A 25,247-nucleotide genomic window follows, 5' to 3' on the forward strand; every position below is an offset into this window, starting at 1 on the left:
AGAATATGAAACTCACTTTTTATTTTTCGTTCCTTTTATAATAAACCAATCATTTCTAAAGGTCTTTAAACAAAACTAATTATAGAACTATTTAGCTAATACAATCAAAAAAACCATGTAAAACATCACCAACAAGCATACACTCTTCCGTAGAATAATACACAAGAGAAAGGAAAAACAAAATAGAAATATCCATCAGTCCATCAAAATATCCTTGCTCACCAACAAGACCCAAACACTCGCGCACTCTATTTCCATTCATACCAATGGCAATCACTCATGGAAGTACGCCAGGGCATAAGGCGTTTTATTATTCTCTTTAGGCTTCCAGAGCCGTTTGCTGATATCGTTGTTCCTCGTCAACTTTTGTCTCCCGTTAGTCCGTTCTCATCAACATTCGCTGTCATCTCCTATCAGCAATAGAGAGACCACTTAATGGGCTGTGGCCATGATAATATTGTAGTACCGCCTGCTCATTTCGGCCGTGTGCAAGAGTCGAGTATCCTGCGTCAGCAACAAATTAAGAATAGCTGCGGGCTCGATAGTCTAAATTAAACAAAGGAAATATCTAGTTAGTATACCATTCTCCTAGCCCTCACCCACGTTGTCGTAAAAATAAAACGGAGACTAAATAAAGAAAACTCACACTTCTAGTATCCTTCGCACACCACCCAGCAACAACATGACTAATTTCCCTAAACGCGACCGTTTCCTCCAAACTAGCAGAAACCGACGACGGATCCTCCTTATCGCCATCCCTACCCTTATCTTTCTCACTATCCATTCTCTGGCCCAAAGTCGCCAAAGCAGAAACCAACCTCTTTAACCGCGCCGACTCGCGCCGTGGACCCTTGGCCGTAATCAGATGCAGGAAGTCATCATAGATAGCTCCACCAGCGTCCCAGCCACGCACTTTGCGCTCAGGAGACTCGCCAAATCCAGAAATCAACGTCTCAAGAGTCACATAGTCGCGTTCGATAACCGTCCTGGGCCCGACGAGTCTTCGGAATGTCTCATGCGCTTCGTTCCAGTGTTTCGCATTGATGAGGAACTGCACCTCGTTCGACGGGTCGCATTGGGCACGTGCGTACAGCGCTTTTGCCGCCCAGATCCAGCTGCTGGGTACTTGGAGGTCATCCACGATATAGCCCCACAGGGGATTTGGGGTTCCATCGTTGAAAGTGCGGGCAGGAAGCCATGCGGCGAAGCGGGAAAGAAGCTCTTTAATACTACGTTCTCGCTGAGAGGAGTTTAAGAGGTGTTCTAGGACGAATATGGCTGATGGGAATTGCTCGAGCGCTGCGAGTTCCCAGGCATAATCCCATGTTAGCTGATCAGCTCGGGCTTCATTGATAACTGCCGCATCGAGATGTCCCATCAACGTTTGTAAATGGTGGAATAACTGAAATGAGAATCGATTGTGCAGGGGGTTTCCAGAAACAGCGTCCGGCAAAATTGCTTCAGGCAGTGGGATTGGTGGAATTTTGCAGTTTTCCTGTCGGCCCATCGCCGTTGTGAATGATTTCAGCATAACCCAAAGTGGAGATTCCAGAGGGTCATCACGATTACAATCTCGGGATTCTTCCGAAAAAGGGTAAGCTGGCTCATTTCCATGGGTAATATCGTGGTGGAAGAGTTCCACTGCCTTCTCGATGGAGTCCTCTTCGTCAATACCATACCAGAGTCGAAGCGCAAATGCCTGGATCCAGTCAAGCTCGAAGCGCTCAGATAAATAAAAAGTGGACGCTCTATCTTCAAGGACGCCACCAGGCTTTCCATCACTCCGCAAACAATTTCCAGCAAGCAACTCGTAAAGAGCTCGAATAGGCTCAGTCATTTCAGAATAAACATTATGTTTACGCCACGATTCGATTTGCTCTCGCATAGCGTTGCGCACTGTGTTATTGCGACCAATTTGTGGCACCAGGGTCCCTAAATGAAAATTTCTACTTTCCACGAGGGCTTTGCAAGCTTCGTCAATGCGATGGGAGGAGAGAAAAGCGATTGCACGCTCCTCAGGAGACTGGATGTCGGAAACTTCTTTGGAATGTCGATCACGTATAATGGATTGCCAGAGCCGACTAAGTCTATCCTTTTTGATACGATGGACATATTTATGGCGCAGATTTTGGGGAACCCCCGCCGATATGTCGTCCTCAATATCGTCGTTGAAAAGAATATTGGCCAATTGCCAAACCTGTCTCTCCAAATCGGCTGCCCGAGAGTTATCGCCGACGGTATCGGCCAACACCGAAAAATTAACCTTAGACAATCGGGCAAATGGTACGTTATCAATAACGCGGATGTTGGTTCGTGTTCTCTCTTCGTTTAACGTATTTGGGGGCTAAAAGCATTACACATCAGCAGGGGTATATCACCAAACACAGTCGGTGTGCCATCGCTTACTAGAGCTGGTTGGTCATATTTATGGAGAACAATGGTTCTTCCTTCAGAAGAAAGTGCGCCTGCCTGGTTCCACGGCGCCTCAGATCGATTGATAGAGCCAGGAATTCTCGGGCAAATGAGGTTGTCCGTACAGCCAAATTTGGGCTTGAACGAATTATGAAACAAAATATCGTCTTCAGACATATCCTTCGTGTTTCCGCCAACAGTTTTGGATTGTTTTCGATAAGGCCACTAGAAACAAGAAGATTCAGCATATCAATTTTTTCAATTCGATTGCTACCTAGGTATGAGGAAGAACAAGACAAAAGACTTTATCCAAAATCAAGGGAGAGATATATATAAATACAAATTTGGTCGCTAAGTCAAAGGGAGAATGAAACCAAAAGCAAGAAAGCAGGAGGAAAAATCGTAAGATCAGAACGCATTGAAAAAAAAACAAAAAAAAAAAAAAAACATCGGAACAGAAGGGAGTTCAAACCTGGAAACCCTGAGCCTTTGCAGCTTTGCCATGCGATTTTCCTTGTCTACCACCACTCTCTGCCTGTGGAAATAGCGAATTCATAAGATCTATGCTCGTCGCGAAGCCAACAGGTTCCTGAGCGGGTTCAGCAGATTTACTCGGGGTACCATCGCTTTGTTCATTATTTATGTCTGCAAACACGTTTCCTTGAATCTCACGAAGTGCCTGCCGATTTTGCTTTCTAGGGCTAATGGTTCGCTGCAACTGTTCTGCCCAGTTTCCGTGCAGGTTAAGGTGTGTCTGAGAGGGAGTTCCGTGCTGCTGGTCCGGCCGCTGGAAAATAGCAGTAGGCTTCAAGGGACTGCTGCGAATAGTCTGCTCAATTGAGTTATCAGGAGCAGGAAAGGAGCCAACCATCGTCACTTCCATTTCCTTGTCTTTTTCTGATTCGCCTTCCGATTCCGTGACGTCTTGGCTATCGGTTTGCTCGAGACTATCGGTTTCGGAACGGGTTTCAGGATGGGAGTCGAGGGATTGGTCGTCACTTAAAAAGGATCCTTGTTCTTGTTCCTCTTCATCCGTCTCCATCGTCTGGTCCTCAATTTCTCCATCGTTCCCACCCTGGCCCAAAAATGCTCCCGGAACAAGCTTCCGCTTCTTAAACTCAAACGTGTCATCCTCCATTCCTACTGTGGAGTCACCCATGAAAGACTCATCGAAAGAGACCGTAGAATTCAACTCAGAATTCGCGAAGGACGACTGTGTGGGGGTTTGGGTTTGGGCCTTTGGAGTAGGAGTGTCAGGAGGAGGTGCACTCAAAGTGCTTTGATCAAAGTTCTCACCTTCATCATCATCGTCTTCATAATCAAGGCCATAAGTCGTGAAGTGGGGCACTTTAAACACCCAAGTCCCAGTGAGCTTCTCGTAGTCGATAAATTCCGTATTGGTAACTCTTCTTAACCGTTCAACGTGTCTGTCGAAGGCTGGTCCACTCGTCATGGGAGACGGAGCTTTCTTATCCCTACCTCTAGGCCAGGAATTTTCAATTCGTAGGGTGGAAGGTACATTTAGGCCTTTGCCTCGAGGTGGCTTGGTAACATCATCAGGGTAGACCGTAATCGACCGGGTGCCAATTTTGATAAACTTATCAAACAGCGAGTCAAGATCAACAGTGGTAAGATCCACAGGGTCGTCAAAAGTGACAGAGCCACAACCAACACGACCGACAGTGAAGCCAACAAAGTGTTTCTGCTGCTGACGGGGTAATTTGCTGAGTTCAGAACGAGTAGGCTTCATCCAGTATTCCCCGGGCTTAGGATCTCCTTCGGGAACCTTGACAAGAATTTTACCAGGGGGGAACACAGCTCCGCCATCCTGCTCATGGCCCTCGGGGACAACAGCAAGCTCATTGCCTCGAACCTGCTCCATTTCAGGTACATTACTGGCCACTCCGTTAACGCCATTCACTTCCTTGCCAAGCCCGTTTGTCCCATTCACTTCAGCTGATTGCTTTCGAGACGAACGCAAAAAGCCTAATTCTTCTGCAGTTGGCTCAGGGCTCTCGGTCTCAACACGGACAACAGCACCATCAGTCTCAGTCCCTGAATCCCCACCAGTAGTTTGAGAATCAAAGCTAACTTTCTTCTTGAGCTTGCTTGATCCTTGATCATCGCCGTTCGCAAGAGAAGACGAGTGGGTGGAACGTGAGAATAAGTCAGTTCGAAGACTACGATCAATCGTAAGCCGTTTGAGATTTGAATTCGAGTATCGCGAGGTGCCAGCAGAAAATGCACCGGGAGACAGTATGCTATCTGCATCACCATCAAAGGTCCTGCGAAGATTACTAGTTGACATGCTTTTGTTGAAGCTACGTCCAAGGCTACCGCCACGCAAACTTCCACCAAGGAGGCTGCTGCTCAAAGCGCTAGGAGTGCTAGAACTGCTAGATGGCGTGCCGTAGGTGGAGTAAGAAAACCCATAACCTTGACGGGTTGGGGGGGTGATGAGACGATTAGCGGCGCTAGGTGAAATTTTGTAAACTGGCAAAGGCGTTCGTTGCTTTTGACGGATGGCAGCAGACAACGGAGTAGCCAATGGGCCTGGAGATGGGGCATTTGGCGGTGGCAGACCAGAAAATATTGACTGACTACCGTATGGATTTCCGTCAAGAAGTGAAGCCTGCAAGCCCGTAGTCTGTTGTTGTTGAGGTTGTTGCGACTGGTTTAGCAAACTGCTTCCGAATCCTCCAGCAGGTTGTTGTTGCTGCTGCTGCTGAGGCTGGTTCGCACCTCCCAAGTTAAACAAGCTGGTGCCGCCACCCGCAGCAGTGCTGGTTTGTCCAAAAGCATTCTGTTGTGTAGAGCTTCCGAAGAAGCCTGGTTTCTGTTGTTGTTGGCCTTGGTTTCCAAATAGACTTGTGCCAGCCTGCTGTTGTGCGTTTTGGGTTCCGAAGTCTGTAAAACCGGTGGTTCCAGTGGTAGTCTGTCCAGTGCCTAAATTACCAAAAACGCTTGGCTTCTGTTCTTGTTGTTGCTGTTGATTACCGCCTCCAAAAAGAGTTGTCGTGCCAGTTTGTTGGTTGGACGTATTTCCGAAAAGGGATGTGCCTTGTTGAGGTTGTTGTTGTTGCGCATTCTGGCCACCGAATAGGTTGGAAGTGCCAGTAGCTCCACCGCCAAACGGATTCGTGTTTGGTTGTTGTTGGGTGGTAGTACCTCCAAACCCTCCGAACAACGGTTTACTTGTAGCTTGAGCTTGAGTTTGTCCGAATCCGAAGCCGGTGCCGGTCGCCTGCTGTTGACCTTGTTGCTGTCCAAAGGCCGGGGCGGTGGTTGTTGTACCGCCAAATGGTGAAGAGGTAGTAGTCGTTGTACCTTGTTGTCCAAATCCGCCAAATGCACCTCCTGTGCTGCCGAAGGCGGGTCTATTTTGTTGGTTGCCACTTCCGAAAAGGGTCATACCACTCAGATTGTTTGAGCCAAAACCTCCGGTTGTTGCTGTGGTTCCAAATCCGCTGCTAGGCTGCGATGCGGTGGTGGAGCCGAATATAGAAGCGGCTGGTTTGGAAGCACCGAATACATTGGATGTACCGGTGCCAAAACCAGTTGTTTGGGTCTGTCCGAATCCAGTGGGAGCACTTGTGGCTGCTCCAAAAGGGGTAGTTGTTGTGGAGACACCAAAACCCCCGGTACTTGGCTGCTGTTGTCCGAACGCCCCAAATGCAGCGGATCCAAATCCCGTCTGGCCGGTGGTAGTTCCATATTTTCGCCCGTGTTGGTAATCGGCAACTCGAAGTTCCTATTTCCTGGTTAGCAACTGGAAGTAGCAAGCACGAAACGGAAAAAGGAACAGACCTCAAAGGAGTACTTAGAATACGGCGCCATCGCGCTTATGGTTTGGTAATGATTTGTTACGCTGGAGCCCTGGTCCTTTTCTGTGTACGCGCTGAATGGAGGATTTGCCGTGCCCTCCGCGGGAGGAACAGCTCCACCCAGGGCGGTACCGCTGGCGCCAAACCCAGAGCCAGATGCTGCCCCAAATGCAGTTCCCCCGTTTGAAGCTCCACCAAACATAGAACTTCCTTGACCAGCGCTTCCAAAACCAGTTTGCTGTGGCTGTTGTTGAGTACTGCCAAACACACCGGTCCCGGTGGTGCCAGTGCCAGTGCCGCCAAACCCTGTTCCTCCACCTCCAAAGCCTGGAGTGCCGAACGTCATACTGGGTGTGCTGGTCGACCCAAAGATATTGCCACCAGTGGATGTTGAGCCTGCACCAAATCCTTTATTTTGCGATCCGAATATAGGATTTGACTGCGTAGTGGTGGAACCGAATCCTGACGGAAAAAAAGTAGCGAAGGTTAGCTCAGCTTTTATATTGGAATAGAAATATCAAGCATATAAAACTCCAAGCCCAAAATATATATCAATATGTTATTTATGTAGAGGAATAAACGGTTATCCTCGGGAACAGCAGTTTCAAATGGGCATGGGCCTCATCCTCAAAAAGAAAGAATGAGTCCAAGCCGATATGGTGCCGGATATTTCAAAGAATGAAACATTGGTAAATCCCGGATGGGCCCCAAGGATAGTCATCCACACAGGTAACAAAATGGACAATGCGAAATAATATATATTTTTTGGCACGCTAATTCTTGGCATGGACGCGAAAACAAAAAGCCCAAGAACGCAGGCTATGCAAACGACAGAGCTCAAGAAACATCAAAACTCTACATCGAGTATCGAGTTGACCGGTAGCGACGTACCTCCTCCTGAACCGAAGCCACCAGAAGTGCTTCCAAAGGCGCTGCCTGTACTTCCTGTGCCGCCGAATGGAGACGAAGTTGTTCCGAAGCCTAGACGATTGGTAAAATCGCGTCAGACGGACATCTGGCCTTTTAATTTTATTTCTTCTTTTTCATTTCGTGCCCTCTTCCTTTCCATGGCTTTCCACTGGCGTCCGGGGGTTCATCGCTGTAGAGGAGATGGAGATTAAGGAGACCCGGAGAAGTTCACGACAAAAGTTTGCCGTGGGGAGAGGTTCCGTATCCAAAATCACGCATCGCAAAGGCAAGGGGAGGTGGAGGTGAAACAGCGCAAACAAAATGGAGAGAGAATGAAAGGGATGAACCTACCAGTTCCGGTTGAAGGGCTTCCGAATCCTGTTCCGGATCCGAATCCAGTTCCCTGCTGTTGATTCCCCGTGCCAAACCCCCCGAAGGAGGAGCCTGTGTTGAAAGCCATGATGAGACAGCGACTGTAGGCGTCTGCCACTAACTGCGGAATCTTCCTTTCAAGGAAGATACAAAAAACAACAGTTTTTCTGACACGTCAACAAGCGCGATCCATAAAAGGTTGAAACGGGTTGAAACCGATAAGCGACAGTAGAGATATTAATGGTCGTTAGTGGTGGTCCCGAAAGTGAAATTGCAGTTCGTGACTTTCAGAAAAACAAAGACGACGAAGCTTAGATGCGAAGAGTAAGGGTTAAAAATTCAAATGTTTTAAGGAGACTAGCTAACAAAGATGAACAAGGTGATGAAAAGGAAATGAAAATCAAGTAGGAACTGCGGTTCAAAAAGATAATGAAGGTCGAAGTTAAGGGGGAATCTGAGCCTGCCACAACTGGGGAAGAAAAACGGCGGAGGCTGGAGGGGTTGGTGAAGGGTGAAGGGGAAGCTGAAGGTGAAGGTGGAGGTGGAGGTGGAAGTGAAGCTGAGGTTGAGGATAGGAAGGCGTTGGGTGAAGTCAAACACCGCGAAGTTTGCAGCGATAGCCAAGAACGCTCGCTTAGCTGGCTGTTTGGGGAAAGGAGGGACCGAGGTCAGGTGACGCTGCTATGCCCACCCAGGTAAAGGAGGCTCTTCGTCTCTGTCTGTCTCCGCCAGGCAACATTCACCCATCTCTGCCTTGGAGGCCTAGACGATGATGAGGTGGCAAGGAGACAATGCTTGGACAAGTTTCTCCAATCACTCGCCGATAACGCTTGAGCGCCAGCATATTTTTCTATCAATCTATTGGTGAGCAATAATGAATAATAAAACATGGGATCACGCGGCTAAAGGGGAAAGACAAAATTCTTGTAACAGTCCAAGCGACATCGACCCGTTATTGAGTTGAAAATCATACCCGTGGTTTACTAACTACATAGCCATACATATCTAATAATACTAAAAAATCATAACAATGTAAAAGAAAGAGGGGAAGGGAATTGGTGGCGGGACACAATTTAGGCTGTTCGCACGAAAAGGCAATACAAAAAGCAACAATAGCGAGGAAATTTATGGCACAACAAAAACGGGGAAAGAAGGTATATAATACTTAAAATGCCCTTTTTTTAGTTGTTTTTGTTTTTGAGGCATTTTTGTTCCTCTCTTTGAAGTAAATTTCATCCTAAAAAATGAAATATCCCCCCCAATACCTGGTTCCCCATCATACAGATCGTTTATGGCGTGTCAAGTGTTATCTTTCGATTTTATTTCGGAGATAAAACATATCCTACTTCTTTGAAGCGTGGTAAACTTCGATGATTTTCGCAACAACACTCGGATCAGAGAGCTATTTAATGTACCGCAATCATCGATTAGAACCTCTATCCGTCACACGATGACAAAAAAATAAAATAAAATAACAACCAGAGAGCGGGAAAACCGGACTTACAGTCGAGATATCACCCAAGCTATCCTCCTCGCCGCTAAGAATCTTTCTCAAGATTCTTCGCATGATTTTACCACTGCGAGTCTTGGGCAGGTCATCGACGATGAATACAGCCTTGGGAGCGGCAAACGGCCCAATTGACTTGCGAACCTGCATGATGAGATCCTTGCGGAGTTGTTCGATATTGTCACTCGTGGTCTTCAAGGCGACAAACGCATTGACCGCCTGTCCGGTGAGTTCGTCGGCAATACCAACGACAGCGGCTTCAGCCACAGCAGCTGTGTTACGGAGGGATCGTTTTGTCAGTATGCTTGTTTCTTGCTCTATAACACCATTCCTTCGTGCTATAGTTCCAAAATGGGGCTTACAGTGTTCAATAAGAGCAGCTTCAATTTCTGCAGTTGACAGACGGTGGCCGGAAACGTTGACAACGTCGTCAACACGACCTCGGATCCAGTAGTATCCGTCATGGTCACGTCCAGCACCATCGCCAGTAAACTAAAAGAATCATCAGCGACTGTTATTACCGCAGAGAGTCGTCACTTTTCTATGACTTACGTAAAAGTCTTTGTAGATGTTGAAATAAGTGTCCATATATCTCTTGTGGGCACCCCAGACTGTGCGCGCCATGCTTGGCCATGGTTGTTTAATCGCTAGAACGCCTTCAACGTCATTGCCTTTGATCTCCTCTCCAGATACCGGGTCAATGATGGCAGGCTCAATGCCGAAGAAGGGAAGCGAAGCACTGCCGGGCTTTGTTGGTGTAATGCCGCCCAAAGGGGTGATAACGTGAGAACCAGTCTCAGTTTGCCAGTAGGTCTGTTTTGCATATTGTCAGAATAGGTTGGCTAATCAAGACCAGGAATACTCTTCCACAGCAGGTTGTCAAAGCTTACGTCAACAAGATGGCATTCCTCCTTCCCAACGATCTCGAAATACCATTTCCACACCTCCGCTGCAATTGGCTCGCCAACAGATCCCAAAATACGAAGGCTCTTGAGCTTGTGGTGGATGTAGTCATTTCCAGCACGCTTCAGAAGCCTTAAAGCTGTTGGCGCAACATAGAACTGGGTCACTTCGTGTTTATCAATAACATCCCAGTAACGGGAGAAGTTAGGATAGGCCGGTGTGCTCTCGAAAACCACAGTTGCACATCCAAGAAGCAGAGGAGCATACACGACATAGGTGTGTCCGGTAATCCAACCAACATCACCGCCACAGAAGAAGCGGTCCGAGTCGTGAATATCAAACACATATTTGCCAGTAGCGGCTGCACCGACCAAATAACCGGCTGTCGTGTGCATCAGACCCTTTGGCTTTCCAGTCGACCCGGATGTGTACAGTAGGAAGAGAGGATCCTCAGAGTCCATTGACTCAGGAGCAATGTAGTTGGGATACTTCTCAACCTCTTCATGCCACCACAAATCTCTGCCCTTTGTCCATGGCACATCAGCGCCTGTCCTCTTGTAAACAATGCAATTCGTGACGTCAGGGCATTGTCTAAGGGCTTCATCAACAATTTTCTTGGTTCCGATTAATTTTCCACCTCGTTTCCCCTCGTCCGTGGTAATGACGATTCTTGACTTGGCATCCAAGACGCGGTCGCGGAGGGAATCTGATGAAAACCCAGCGAAAACGACAGAGTGGACTGCACCAATACGAACGCATGCCAGGAACGCAATTATAGCTTCGGGGATCATTGGCAGGTAAATAGCCACGGTATCCCCCTTCCGGACACCGGCCTGCTTCAGCACCCAGGCCAGGCGAGAAACCTCCTTCAGAAGCTCGCCATATGTAATAGTGCGGCCTTCATTGGGTTCATCAGCCTCGTAGATTACAGCCACCTTATTTGGATCCTTCAGAGCATGACGATCGACGCAGTTGTACGATGCGTTCAAACGTCCACCAAGGAACCACGCAACGTCTCCTCCAGCAAAAGACCCGTAGCGGGTGGTGTCGAAATCCTTTTCGAATGTGATGAGTTCACGGGCCAGCCGTGACCAAAAGGTATCGGGATCACGGATGGATTCTTCATAGAGCTTCTGATACTCATCCAGGTTTGCTATATGGGTTCTTGTAGTATGCTTCTCAACGAAAGCCTTGGGCACGTGAAAAGTGTCCACCTCGTGGGCTTCAACAACCTGCGTAGGGGACAATTAGGACTTCCCCAACTTCCCCTGGCCGAGCACCAGCATTTGGCCGGGCCATTGACGCAAGAGGAATCACTTACTACTGGCGCCTTGGGAGGCGTGACTGGACCGTCAGACATCGCACCAAATCTCTCTGACAAACACAATCGAAATTCCGAGTTGGTGTATACAAGTATATTGGCGGATACCCTATGGTAGAATTCAGGAATGCGGGGTATGAAATTGCGCAAACTTGTATGCAAGAAATGGGTCGAAGGTAGGTTCGTCGCAAGAGAGTGGAGAGTGGGAGTTTGGAGAGTGAAGCGGAAGGGAAACGGTCAGATCGTAGAAAAAGGAGAATGGAACAAGGGAGGACGGCGGTGATTTAAAGGAGGCAACTTGCAACAGGTCGGCGCGGGGCAGCGTGTATGTACGGAACATTACATACATGACGTGACATTACCCCGGGATTCCTGGCCTGCCGTATTCCCAAAAGGGAAAGCCACAGAAAAAAATTGCCGGCTCTATCGGTAACTTACACCACTGGGAATACCCTCTCCTCCATGAAAAAAGCGAGAAACGGCCGGCGCCATTGCCGACTCCATTTGCGCCAACAGCACCCACAATGGCCACAACGATACCGACGCACATCCACACTGGGGTATGGAGCAGAGGACCAAAGATATCTCCAATAGTGACAAACATTCCACGAATCCAGCGTGATCTTTAAATTACCATTGTTACAGCGCAGCGGAGAGAGACATACGCGTTGTGCTTCGTAAGGGTGTAATCAAATGAGGCTTGACCGATCAAATCAATAAATAATCATTGACTCTGGCCCTTGTTCCGCTGCTCCGAGTTATTTTTCAGTAGTCTGAAGCGCAAGTGCCTCGCCCAGACCTTACCGGCTCCTCGGGAGCAAATTCAGGACCCCTGATGAGGGAAGCTTATTAGGGAGATATTACCCCTCTGAACGTTCTCGTAAGACCCATACGCAGTACAGTGGTACTTTTGCGGTTTGCTGTACAATCCTGTCCTTCGGAGTGCGCTGTACGTTGGACAGGGAGGGACAGCAGCATCGGCACTGTGAGGAGAGGGGGGGGGGGGGGGGGGGAAGAAAAAGGATGAGGCAATCCCACGAGAATTTCTCTCCCCAAAGCCAAAGTAATGCCCCGCTATCAAACAGATTTGGAATAAAACTTCAAATTGGAAAAGATCACGTTTTGCCGAGCGTATCATTCCTTGCTGGGGTATGCCGGTAACGCTCGGTAACGACCAAGAGAAATATGCGGTACCGCGTATTCAAAACCCCACCCCGAGAAACATCATCAGCGCTCAGGGCGCGATGATCTTGGCGAATGGCAGAACAAGATTAGTCCTGAGCCTCGGCGCTGAGATGAGATTCCAGTTTGATCAACCGCACTCGCGTAGCGCAGAAGCTCTTTGTCCAACCTGTGAATCGTCGAAACGGTACGGTAAATATGCCCCAGGTGCAGCCCGTGGTCGTGTTGCTTCGTGAGCTCAAGGAATGCACCACTTGCCCCGGACCTCGCCATACGACGGCAGCATATGAGTCGTTGCTGAGTAGCAGCGCTAGTTGCTTGCGGGGCTGATCATATTTTTCGCCAAGGTCTTGGGAAGCTTAGGGTGGTGAGAATTGTATCGGGGGTAAGGCAAAACTTTGACGACACGAGCTAGTCCAACCATGTCCATCTCACTGCCTGATAGCGGACCTCCCTGGTCTCACGCTGTCACATCAGAACCAAAAGAATGCGGGGGTGGGGTGGTCGTTTGATGAAATCGCGAGCCGCAGATGACTATCCCTGAAGCTGAGAATCTTAGCAATGGGTGAATGCCCGCGAACTCGTGTATCCATTGAGCTAGTGAACCACATCCTCCATCACATTTTTATATATATCTGATGCAGGATACTCAGTAGAATCCTCGAAGTCGAATCGGTAATCTCCAACATTCCAAAAACTAATGGGCAAAGTTACGCAATAAATAACAGCTATTCAAAACTCCGCTTGGATGATATTCTTGGCTTCGATATTCCAAAAGGCTTCTCCTCCGCGATAGCATTCTTGGCGCGATTTGGCATCAGCTCGAGAAGGGTGGCGGCCTTGCCGGTGCCCAGACAAGGGAAGGCCCATGAACCTTACATGTGAATTATCCTTGGAGTATGTTTAGCGGCAGGAGGAGACCTAGGTGCTGTACTAGGAGGTAAGTATTGGCAACCGCCCACTACTTCTCTGCCACCAAAAGGCACCATGATTATGTTGGGGATTGCCAATCCTCATGGCCTAGTCATGTATGTCGAAACATAGCGCATGCAAGGAAGATAGCAGAAGGAATGTACGCGGCTATCGATATTTAATTTCAACCTAGGAAATCCCAGCGGATTCACATCCTTAAACCGGAATGACCTCTTTTAGGCTCGATCTCATACCACCGGTTGGAGGTATCGAACAGACGCCAAACTTTTTTCATGAAATTGGAGTCAATACGACCTGCCCGCGTTCGATCATGACCAATCAGTCGGGTGCAGTGGCTGTCTGGTTTGGCCAGTTCATATTCCCTCTGCGGACGGATGGATGATACCAAACTAGCAAAGTAGCGTGTGGTTCTTGGGAGACAGTCTGTGGAATTTTGATAAGAATACATATTAAATACGTTCGGCTGGACGATTTCAGTCGCAGACTTGAAAGGGCGCAGGATTGGGTATGAAATATCTCCCGGTGCAAGAAATAGATGTCTTCCCTCTGTTCCTTGCAAGCATTGGTTTGGCTGGGGACCTATTCTGAGCACTGGCTGTGACAAGCTATGCTGCCGGATTTATGCTACCCACTTCACGAGGCGCGCCAAGACTCCCAAGCGGTGCGGGATGAAACTTGATACACCAAATCAAGCCGGTACGACTTCTTGTTTAGTCACCAAAGGACTCCATATAGCCTCAGGGTTGGCATGGTCTTATTTGGGAAACAGGAGTATTGTGGTTGGCAATTGGGCTGCGGGCAGAAAGAGGTTCTCGTGGCTCCGTGTACGCCAAGATGACGTTTCTCATGGAATGCAAACGAGTCTCCACATCCCACTTCCCGCAATCTGGTTTTTTTTGGATCCACACAATCATCGAATCGTGGCATCTGTTGGGCCGTGTTGATACCGTAGACTCTGTCTTTACTTATCAACCGATGTAAAGGCGTTCTTGTAATTCGTGCCCAGTGCACAACTGTCCAGAGCCCATAGTGGCGGAAGATTTAGGGAAGAACATATTCTGACAGGAGCTAGTCAAGGTAGATCGGATGGGAGTTCATGCGGTCGTTAGCAATGTGGGTTGTAAATTCAATACGAAGAACTTGCAAAAATTGACATCTGACAACTCTTAAAAAAGACCCCTCATTGTTTTCGAATTGGCTTTGGAAAACTCGCTACCCGTTCAGCACCAAGGCAGCAGGCGCAACATCGTGATTTACAATGGGAGGCCATAGGACAAGGAGATGATGTTAATAAATAATATCCATGAATAAAAATATAGCCCTTATATCAAGAACTCCCTTTGTTAACGCCTTATGTTGGCACAAATCTCCTTTCCATCCTCTTAACAACATGCCTTTGGGCTATCACAAGACAGATGTTTCGATATACCATGTATCAAGTCAAGTCGACCTAGCCTCCGGGATAATAAGGTATATTTGCAGATCGGAGCCTGCAGCCTCTAAAGAGTGTCCTACACTGAGGGTGAGTAGGGAGGGTAGCCTATCAGATATTCTGTCTCGTTCTGGTAATTTTTATATGAATCAGCGAGCTCTAGATATTCGCTGACCCTCATTCATCAAGGGCGTATAAACTGCCTTATAGGTAGAGCTGTAAATGCCATGCATGCCTTGGCATATCCTGTTGGTATAAGAAGCTCATTGGTCCGATCTCCGCCAGGCAACTGTCCGATGGAAGCACCATGGTGTAGTTTCAGAGGACACATTGGAATTGGGATCCTTGGGTCCTTTAGCCACTCTCTTGGAATCAAAAAGTGCCATCAACGCCATCCATCCACTGTCCAAAAAAGTTCTCGAAATTAGAAGACACGGGTAATAACTAATTAAATTCCAATTTAGTAAATGATACATGGATGGGTAGCTCGGCATATAATTACTGAACCATTCCAAATTGGACTTCGGATAGTAAGTCCATTAAACTGATGTGGATCGGGAACAGACCCCTGAAAGTTATTCTTGCTCCTGTTACAACTTAGTACAGATACAGGCACTGAGTTGGCCCAGAACTAGGGATGATAGACGACTAAGAGAGAAAGTTCAGGGGTTTTCGGGGTTTCTGTGTCTGACCTTGGAATACTTTCTGCGGGCCGATGCATATCCGAAGTTGCCGAGAATTAGCCCTTACTGGATCTTAAAAAAGGGTAAAATTGAACTGAAGTGCTAGAATTAGACCCGTGATTGGAACAAAATGGCTCTGGTTGGAAATTAGATAAAAAAATATTAAGCAGCATTGGAATATTGATATCCATATTCTTGCTTCAGTATGACGGAGTCTAGCATTTGGGTCTTCGTAAACAATTATTTTTTTGACATTTCGCATTACAATCGTATAAATATCATATATCATGACTTAACTGCAAATTCCTCCTCGCCAAGCAACCACATTCCAGCACCAAGGACAAATACTGCAATTCTCCCATCCCGCACCAGCTTTCCCAGTATTTGTATCCAAGCTCGTGCATTCCTGAGTTGGCCTTCTCTAGCACTAGTCAGAGCTCGAGTCCCACTCAGCACAACCTCCCCTGTCAAAAAAAGTATAAAGGGATTTCGCGCAGTTGCGGGAGGCGGCGGATTCGTTCCGTACGTCGAAACTGAGGACCGGAACAGGCTGAGCAAATATATGCCTATTGCTAGAGAGAACACCACATGCACAAGTTTCCAAATAGACGCAATCCGCTGCTCCCCCGGCGAAGCAGGCTGTGAATCCCCATTAAAGAAGAACGTGGATATGGATGGGGGAACACCAAAGGCAGAGGCAATATCGGCTAGATTAAACGCTGGTCCATCTCCGGAGAATGTGTTGTTGTCGCCTGATCCTCCCCCGAATAAGCTGCCTAGTAAGTTTGCCGGATCTTGCGCAGGAGCCGGTTGGTCCAATGGCTGTTGTGAGCGTAAAAAAGCTCGCAGATACTCTTCCTGCGCTTTGAGATTTTCGGGGGCCTGATCTTCAACATTGGGCGGTGGAGGTAAAGGAGATGATGGTTTCGATAGTGTTTGTGGGCGGTGTCCGGGAGTTGGAGATGAATCGGAAAGCGAAGGGGGAGAATCCTCTCTCAATGCTATAGAATGATAGTTAGAAAAAGATAAACCCACAACCTGACAGTCGCAGACGAAGGCGATATCTTACTGCTTGCAGGTGTCCGTCCACTGAGGCTGGTGATCTTGTCAAGCCTCGCGGAGCCATCTGCTTTAATCTTAGCTTCGCGGCGCTCACGGCGAAGGCGAGCCGCTCGCTGGGCTGGTGATTCCTCTGCCGCTGACATTGTGGTCAGATAAATAGAGTATATAGCGGGATATTATTTAAGTCGGCTCTCGTTTTGCTGTCGAGGACAACATTGAGGCTCGGGCTTGAGGCTTGGCATGGCTGGGCTAGTGATGTCACATGATAAATTTAGACGGCAACCAAGCCCTCTGCTCCTCAAGCTCAGTTTCATCATTCCCAACTTTCAGTGCTACACCCATAGGAGTATAATTGCAGCTGCTGTTGCAAATGCTAGGGCATGGAATGTCTTACCAGGTCTCCTTGTTTTGAAACGTCATGTTGCCCTCTCATTGCCCCTCAGCAAGAAAGCGGGTCGACCCGGCACCCCTTTCTATTGATTACAGTATTTTCAGGGCAATATGACCAATTTCTAACAAATCTCTTGTGAATAGTTATCCCAATGTTTGATAACTACAGCGAATGACGTGATCATCACGTAATGTCCCGCATGGCAACCAACTAAGTGAGAGATGCATCCCGTGTGGGCTTTTAGCCGGAACCGGCTCTGATTACGCACCAGGATGGAAGAATTGGAACATTCGGCCTCTCTAGAGGTTGCTCATTTCCTATACATGGCACAACTTGTAGTCTTATATCCACTGATATAAACTCGTCCCCAGAGAGCCGTTCAAAAGCCAGGATCCATAAGTGCCTCCATTGAAGCAAAACGTTTGTCACGTGGGCTAACAGGGGTCCAACTTAAGCTGGAAACCATCATCCTCATGAATAACATCACCCGGAGTCCTGGTTTTGGGAGAAATGAACGTGAAGTTCCCCCTAGCCAATAAAAGATCGTAACCAAACCGAACTCGAGATGGTGGTAGGAAACCTTGAAGCTAACATTATCCGTCCGGAATCGCCACTATGACGTCTTTCCTACTGGGAGAGCTGTAATAGTGCCAATTCAATATCGCCATGATCTTTTATGTTCATCAAGGTCTTTATATATGACTAACCTCCTTGTTATACGATATCAGTTCTGTTATTCGACCCGCGAGGGCAAGTGCTGGTAATCCCTTCTCCTCTCTCTGGTAGATCAGCAGATGCTGCCGTTCCATTCTTCATTATATTTGTCAATGAACTCTGCCATTCAACATGACGAGTCAAACTCAAAGCTACCCTGGTGGGCACTGGGGTGCCAACAATCCGATTCCCACAGTCCAAAAGTTCCTACGTAACTTGGACCGAGAAAAGGAAGAAAGGGATAGGCAAATTGATAAAGCAACCAAGCTCAAACAAGAAGATGAGCGGAATAGGCAGATTCAAAGGGGCGAACAGGATGAAGACACGGAAGTGACATCCCATGTCCCCTTGCAGCCAAGGAAACGTGGGCGCAAAGTAACGGACCCGACAACAGGCAGAGAGGTAGAGATCGACGATGTTGGAGATGAGTTTATGGGCACAGTTAAAGAGCCCCGGGTATTTGTCCGCCATGCAATTTAGCCAAGCGCACAGTTAACGAATTTCAAGCTCTCTGTACCCAATGCAAATCTCGAGAAACCGACGGTATGTCCGGCACCAAAATTATTGCTGCCCGGTTCAATGCTTATGATACAATGTAGCCCATGAAAACAGAACCCACTCAAGATTTGCGAGAGTACAAACGTGTTCAAGATCTTGTCTCACCACCAGATCCCATTGCCGAAGGCACTACATCTGATGTGCCAATACATGGAGAGAAAACTAACATTTTGTTTCACCCCACTCCATCTATCAGCTATGAACCAATGTACAAGGCATTAGAAGGACGTGCGACGGTGCTTTCTCTATGTATATTTTGCGGTATCGTCATTCCGGGGAAATTGATCGGTGGCTCTCTCAAAGGGCTCATCCCTATTGCTATATGTATTACCTCCAGTGTATGGCTGTGGATGCAAGACCTCATCCGTAAAGGACGAGATATGGAATGGAGCAGCGAACAACGTCGCGGTGAAATAGTACGTACTCCTGGTCGGATTATCGTTTGGCCAATTGCTGACTCTATCCAAGGCTACCGTTAATTTACTGCCAGAATCAGTCGAATGGATGAATACGTTTCTGTCAATAGTCTGGGGGCTTCTAAATCCAGAAATGTTCGCAAGCGTTGCAGATACCATTGAGGATGTTATGCAAGTTTCCGTACCCGGAATAATTGAGAATGTCCGTGTGGCTGAGATCGACCAAGGTTCGAATCCATTTCGGATACTCAGCTTGCGAGCACTGCCAGATAGTCAAGCGATGGACCTGAAAAACGCGGAACATGAATACAACAAGGAAACAAAATCTGCCGAAGAAGCTGCTGCGGATGAGGAAGGAGGCTCCCATTATAACCTTGAATGCTCGTTTGCCTATCACTCCAAACCAAGCGGTGCAAGTTCTTCTTCAAAAGCTGCCAACATGCATATGCTCCTGGTATTTTACCTTGGTATCAAAGGGCTTTTTGGTGTTCCGTTGCCGGTTTTCGCCGAATTGATTCAGCTCGTTGGCACTGTCAGGCTCCGACTACAGATGACCCCCGACCCACCCTTCGCTAAAACGTTGACGTTCAGTTTGATGGGAGTACCTCATGTCCGGGCGGGCTGCGTTCCGATGGTCAAAAGAGGAGTAAATATCCTCAATTTGCCACTGATTTCCAATTTTGTTAACTACGCTATCAAAACTGCTGCGAGTTTGTATGTCGCGCCAAAGTCGATGTGTATTGATCTGCACATGCTCCTACAGGGAGATACAGTCCAAAAGGATACTCAAGCACTGGGGATTATGTGGATCAGGATACACCGAGCCACAGGGCTTAGCAAACAGGATAGACGAGGCAGCGAAGGCGGAGGCAGCGATCCTTATATCAATCTGTCCTTTTCGAAATACGGAAAGCCGATGTATTGTACTAGGGTCATTACCGATGATCTCAATCCAGTATGGGAAGAATCAGCTGCGCTCCTGGTCACACCAGAGCTCATAAAGGCCGATGAGCAACTTAGTGTTGAACTGTGGGATTCTGACCGCAATACTGCGGATGATATCGTTGGGAAAGTCGAAATTTCCATACAGAAGATGCTGAGCCATCCTGGAAAAATGTACCAGCTAACCTCCAAGCTTCAAGGGATGGATGTTGGTTCTGAGATGCCGGGGGAACTTTATTGGGAGGTTGGGTACTTCGGAAAGCCGCGATTCCGATCTGCTCTTCGGACAGATGGGAAAGATCCCAATCTGCCGCTGACAATGAAGGATAACCCAGCACTGCAAGATGAGAAGGGAACTCTGGATACTGATGAAGCTTATGCTGTTGCTCATACACCTCCCGATCCACTTTGGCCAAGTGGCATTTGCAGTGTGATCATTCACCAAATCGTGAATTTGGAGCTGGCAAACATTAAGGGGAGCTTTGTGAACGGCCGACACAGCAATAGCGAGTACGAGCCCGCTAAGCCATATGGTGAAATTACAGATGAAGAAGGAAAGCACCTTCCGACTAGCTACTGCACTATCCTTTTGAACGACGAACTTGTATGCCCTCTCTTTTCCTCTTTTGGATGCACTGATCTCGTTAATTCTAACCGCTTTCGCCATAGATTTACCGCACTCGAGCAAAGGCCGTAAGCAGCAAACCCATATTCAACGCAGGAACCGAAAAATTTGTGCGCGATTGGAGATCCGCGATCGTTACCGTTACTGTCCGGGACCGGAGACATCGGGAACATGACCCGATTCTGGGGGTTGTTCCCCTTAAGCTGTCCGATATTTTGCAAACTAGTTCCCAGGTAACGCGTTGGTATCCATTGGATGGGGGCATTGGTTTTGGACGTGCTCGAATCTCCCTTTTGTTTAGAAGCGTCGAAACAAGGCTCCCGCCGCCTCTTCTTGGTTGGAACGTCGGATCTTTCCAGATTACATCAGACCGCATAACTGCGCTGGATTACCATCACCATGCCAAGCTTAAGGTGCGAACGAGCGGGAGTATTGGTTCGCTGCCCCGAGGAGTGTGCAGTACGCTTGAGGGTGGCAAAGGCATGTACTTCGACACGAGCTCGAAGGAGTTGAAAGACCGGATCCGCGTGCAAGTTAAATACAGACATAGATCTGCAATCATTTTTAAGCTTCGCAAGGGAGATAAGCCGGGATGTGCCGTCTTCTGGCTTCATCAATGCACCGACAATGAAGACGCGGACATCGACATCCCGATCTGGAACACAAGGAACGAAGCGCGACTGACGCAGAACTACATCACCGAAGAAAACTGGCAGCAGAAACGAGTTCCAGGCTTGGAAGACCTTACCATGATAGGACGCCTTCAGTTCAAAGCCAAATTCTCCTCCGGCATCGACGAGGGTCACCGCCACTTGGTTCAGGACAATAACTCCCGTGAAACGTTTGAGGCGTGGGAAGCATGCATATCAGAAGGTGTGAGGGATCGAACCATTTCAAGGGAATTGCCGAACTTCGTCCAAGAGCTGCATGACAAATCTCTCATTCAGGAGCGGGATATCCTCCGACGAGCTAGTTCTGAGGAGAGGAGACGCTGGATCGATGTGGACGGAATCGATTGGAGAGAGGCATTTGGCACCGACCCGAATGAGATTGCGGACCACCAACGACGTAACCTCATTGACCTGGGCGTCGAGGACCACGTGCGGTGTTCAGTGTCGTCTTTGCAAAGTAAGGAACGGAAGAGCGGAGAGAGTTCTCATTCGGCACACCTGGGACGAGATTCAGGTTCTGCAGACAACGAACATCACACATGCGATCTTGAGAATGCCGCTGACAACGACGGTGAGTACCGCTGCCATTCCGAATCAGAATCAGAATCAGAATCCGATACTGATACTAACGCGAAAGAAGCCGATTCGTTTACGACGACAGACACCAACCGACGGTCATCGGAGACGAATCAGGAGCGCGCACAACGCATCGGCAACAAGGCAAATAAACGAACAGAGCACCGCAAGCAGAGGGGAATCATGCAGTGGAAGCCAGCACGTAATGCGGTGTTTGCAAAGGATGAGGCATCATTCGCCATTAAGAAAGTTAAGAATAGGTTTGCGGGTGGGCTATCGGGGAGAGAACCTGACATCGAAACAGAGGTCAGCGGCTGAATGGGAGTTTACATGCAGTTTGCCTCTGACAATGTCTCTCCTCTTTCTTTGGACTTGGTCTCTCTCGTTGGCCTTTTCCTTTAAAATTTATTTGGGGGCAATTTATTTTCAATCTTTTTTTCCGTTGCGAATTCCTTTTTTGATCGATTCTACATCAATTTGACTAAATAACTGAGCCCAGTTTGATCAGCACCATTTCACTGATGAGAGTATATAGAGATAACTACTAGTATCTGTGATACCGCCAATGAATGAGCGTCATCTCCAGCAACGGCAAGCGACTGCGTAGTTAATGGAAGTACGCAAGCTAAGTAAGTAAGAACATCCAAAACAAGAAAAAGAAAAGGTCAAATCACAAAAATCCAAATGAAGAAGGTGATGCTATCAAGGAAAATAGAAATAGAAGTAAAAATAACCAATATCCCTAACCATCCATCCTTGTCCCATGTCCGTCATCATGAGGAACCCTTTTCTATTTATCAGCTTTGAAAAGTCGCTTAGGGAGGGAGTCCCCGGTCTAATCTATCTTTCCAACTTTCCCCACGCCTTTCCCCTCTCCTCCCCGAGGGCAACTCACGTCTAGTCTAGCGACCTAATTCTAACTGGTGAATGGAGGAGATATATCCATTGTATTCAATGATCGAGCTAGCTGGCATAGCGGCGGGTAATTTAAGAAATCAAAAGGAGTTGTCTGGCTTTTTGTTTGTCCCCCTTTCCCCCCCTCCCCGCCCGCTCCCGTCAAAAAGAAATGGAAAGGAAAGGCAAGGAAAGGCAAGGAAAAGAAAAGAAAAAGAAACAAAAAAGAAACGAAGAAACAGGTGACTATCAAAGAATAAAAATAGTACCCGACTACGCGGTAGTTAACCCACTAGTTAGGACCCAGCGCGCTGGGGGGGGAGCGGATATATCAGCATCCAAGTACCTTTTATAAGCTCCCAAACCCCCGACCACGACCACGACCTATCTATCCCGGCTACATTCCCGGAAATTTCTTTATTCTATTTTATAAGCGAGCGCAAAAACTCCCGAATCATCCTTCGAACTATCGAATGCTAGTTACTGCGTGCTATCATGATGTTAGAGCTGAGTTGCTGTCCACATGGTCGGTAGGAGCATGCACCATAATGTATGTACAGCGTATGCATAGCCGCTAACTAGCGTCTAATAATAATAATAATTATATATATATATATAAAAGCCCCGATAACGAACAAATGCATCCATTATTAATCCCCCGGGTGTCAGTAGTTAGTTACTGATAGACTGGTAGACTGATAGACTGACAGTCAGTCAGATCAAAATCGCTCATGGTCTCCTTAGCCCAAACCCAAACAAGGCAGCTGGATATAGGCATATCTCTCTGCACGGAGCTTATTACATACTAGTATAACTAACTGATATCTAATCAATACCTAATCAATAATCCCTTCTTCCGTCATGCTACTTGCTACTCACTGTATATAGAGATTTCTCCAGCTTAGCACGTCCCCATGCCCTTCGGGAGGCCCCCGGGGCGCGGGCGCTGCCCGGTCCCCCCTGGGACGTTAAATTTATACATACATACATACATACATACATACATACTTGCTACTTGCTACTTGCGCATGTCTCGCGACAAACCCGGAAAAGCAATGAGAAGCATATATTTAAATTAGATCAAAAAATGCTTAAAAAAAAAAAGGTTTCTATTATAGATGCGTGTAAATTTGTAACCCATGAAATCCAAAATAAAATGAAACCAAATGTAAAGAATAAGAAGGAAGACAAGAGGGTTAAGCGGCACGTAAAAAGTAGTGAGATGAGTCTCTAAGAGAAGCCAGCAAAGCCAGGGGCCTGGGAAAGTTGGGGAAGGAAAGAGAGGTTTAAAATTAAATATATAGATCTAGATATATATAGCAAAAAGGAACATGATCCCCCACCAGAGTCCGGCGTAGGAAAAGTGCTGGACTGATTTCTTTTTATAGAAATTGCGCGCGTCTCGTGTTGGAGAGAAAGAATCGTCATAACAGAAGATACAACATCGGGGATTATCCAAGGTGGTGAGATGAGATGGGATAGGCTGGCTTAGTGAGGTGGTGGGTTGTTTCAAGGGTGGGTTATTTTCAACCAGACCGACTTGTCTTACTTCTTCAATTTTCGAACCAACGCTGCAAGAAGTAGATGACCGGAATGGCGATGAGGTGATGTTATGGGGATACTAGGGTGTGTCCTCCCTTCAAACCTCACCATTCCCTCTCTCCCTCCCTTCCACGGGCCCCCACAGCCCGACTCGCGACCGTTTGTTTAGTTCCCTGACCAGCATCAATCGACGATATCCGCAATTTGTCCTTGATAGAATGCGGATTGAGTTTCCTTCTGCCCGTTCGACTCGCTCGTTTTCTCGACTCGGTCAAGACGACCACACCCACCCGCCAAATTATATATAATACATATAAATCGAATGTTTCATTAAATAATAAATAAAATAAAAATCAACACCAAAAAGGGCCTCGGGGAAAATTCATAACATGACTGTTGGCTATCTTGGAAATGTTTGTATTATGTGGGTATATAAAACGCTATCATCGGTAATGTAAATGCAAATGCAAATGCAATGCAGGGCGCCTTTGTAATGAGTCATGTAGATATATAGCGGGTATATATGGGAAATTTCAAATGGATAATGTGGATGGGTACGTGAGATATGCGAGAATATCGCATGCAAGTAAGTCAATAATACTATGATTTGGGAAGTGAAATAAGGAATTTTTTTCCTCCTTGCTTCGTTCGATCAAGCACGGGGGACGCTCGATCGTAGACTCTGCTAGAGGCATGGAGGAGGCTTCGCGCAGAATGTCACATTGAATCCTGGGGAGGACAGGATTCCTGTGGCTGTGTCGGAATGTCCATGCGTGGTGGAGCAGTCGTGTTTACCAGCGGGCTCAGCCGATGTCTCGGCGCCGGACAGCTCAACGTAGGAACGTCCATTGCTGTCGGTGGTGCGGTTGCCTGCTGGTGAGGAGCCGCCACCGCCAGTGACGCATCAGGGTTTGGACTGCCGCAGTGGATCCTATCATCAATTGGCTGCGCGTGGCCGTTTTCAACCGGGCCTAGGGTCCACCTCCATTTGCAAGGCCGCTTCCGTCGTTGGTGGAGGTATGATACTCCGGGAGTGTCATCGCGGTAGCCATGTGCGCCACCGGAACCGGATAATTCTTCTCGAAGCGCGACGGCTCTGATTTGTCGCTCGCTTGCGGAATGTTTTCTTTTAGCAATTCGTGGCCGCTGCACGACTGGCGAGGCTGAGTTGCTATTTTTAACAGAAGTGTCGTCACTAGTGTTGCGGGTATTGGCGTTGGCAAGATTGTTTTTCCTCCTATCTTCCTTAGATGACGCTATGGGATCGTCATCATCTGATAGGTTGGAGCCTGGCTGTGACAAAGAGGAGTCCGATTCCTCACTCTCGTCTGATGACGTGTTGATATCCAATGGCCCAGATGGGGAATCCAGGGATAAG

At 47.7% G+C, this 25,247-nt stretch overlaps 4 protein-coding genes across 4 annotated transcripts; 1 reads left to right on the forward strand and 3 right to left on the reverse strand.

The window, feature by feature from the left end:
- Positions 1–14: 14 nt before the first annotated feature.
- Positions 15–7,605, reverse strand: HCBG_03501 (uncharacterized protein; the record flags this gene model as incomplete). Its single annotated transcript, XM_045430550.1, has 7 exons — positions 15–546; positions 647–2,344; positions 2,407–2,637; positions 2,885–6,163; positions 6,220–6,698; positions 7,128–7,217; positions 7,497–7,605. 7 exons carry the CDS (start codon positions 7,603–7,605, stop codon positions 433–435), a joined length of 6,000 nt encoding a protein of 1,999 aa, XP_045288693.1.
- An 867-nt stretch (positions 7,606–8,472) lies between these two features.
- HCBG_03502 (acetyl-coenzyme A synthetase) lies at positions 8,473–11,287 on the reverse strand (the record flags this gene model as incomplete). Its single annotated transcript, XM_045430551.1, has 6 exons — positions 8,473–8,919; positions 9,022–9,296; positions 9,387–9,516; positions 9,577–9,837; positions 9,915–11,159; positions 11,249–11,287. The coding sequence occupies 6 exons, from the start codon at positions 11,285–11,287 to the stop codon at positions 8,860–8,862; spliced, it is 2,010 nt and encodes a 669-aa protein (XP_045288694.1).
- Positions 11,288–15,617: 4,330 nt separating this feature from the next.
- Positions 15,618–16,683, reverse strand: HCBG_03503 (uncharacterized protein; the record flags this gene model as incomplete). Its single annotated transcript, XM_045430552.1, has 2 exons — positions 15,618–16,479; positions 16,548–16,683. 2 exons carry the CDS (start codon positions 16,681–16,683, stop codon positions 15,764–15,766), a joined length of 852 nt encoding a protein of 283 aa, XP_045288695.1.
- Positions 16,684–17,777: 1,094 nt separating this feature from the next.
- On the forward strand, positions 17,778–21,751 carry HCBG_03504 (C2 domain-containing protein; the record flags this gene model as incomplete). The annotated part of the gene is made up of 4 exons (XM_045430553.1): positions 17,778–18,101; positions 18,245–18,619; positions 18,672–20,165; positions 20,231–21,751. The coding sequence occupies 4 exons, from the start codon at positions 17,778–17,780 to the stop codon at positions 21,749–21,751; spliced, it is 3,714 nt and encodes a 1,237-aa protein (XP_045288696.1).
- Between the last annotated feature and the right edge of the window lie 3,496 nt (positions 21,752–25,247).

This window comes from Histoplasma capsulatum (assembly GCF_000150115.1).
Source record: "Histoplasma capsulatum G186AR genomic scaffold supercont2.4, whole genome shotgun sequence".
NCBI classification, from domain to species: Eukaryota; Fungi; Ascomycota; class Eurotiomycetes; order Onygenales; family Ajellomycetaceae; genus Histoplasma; species Histoplasma capsulatum.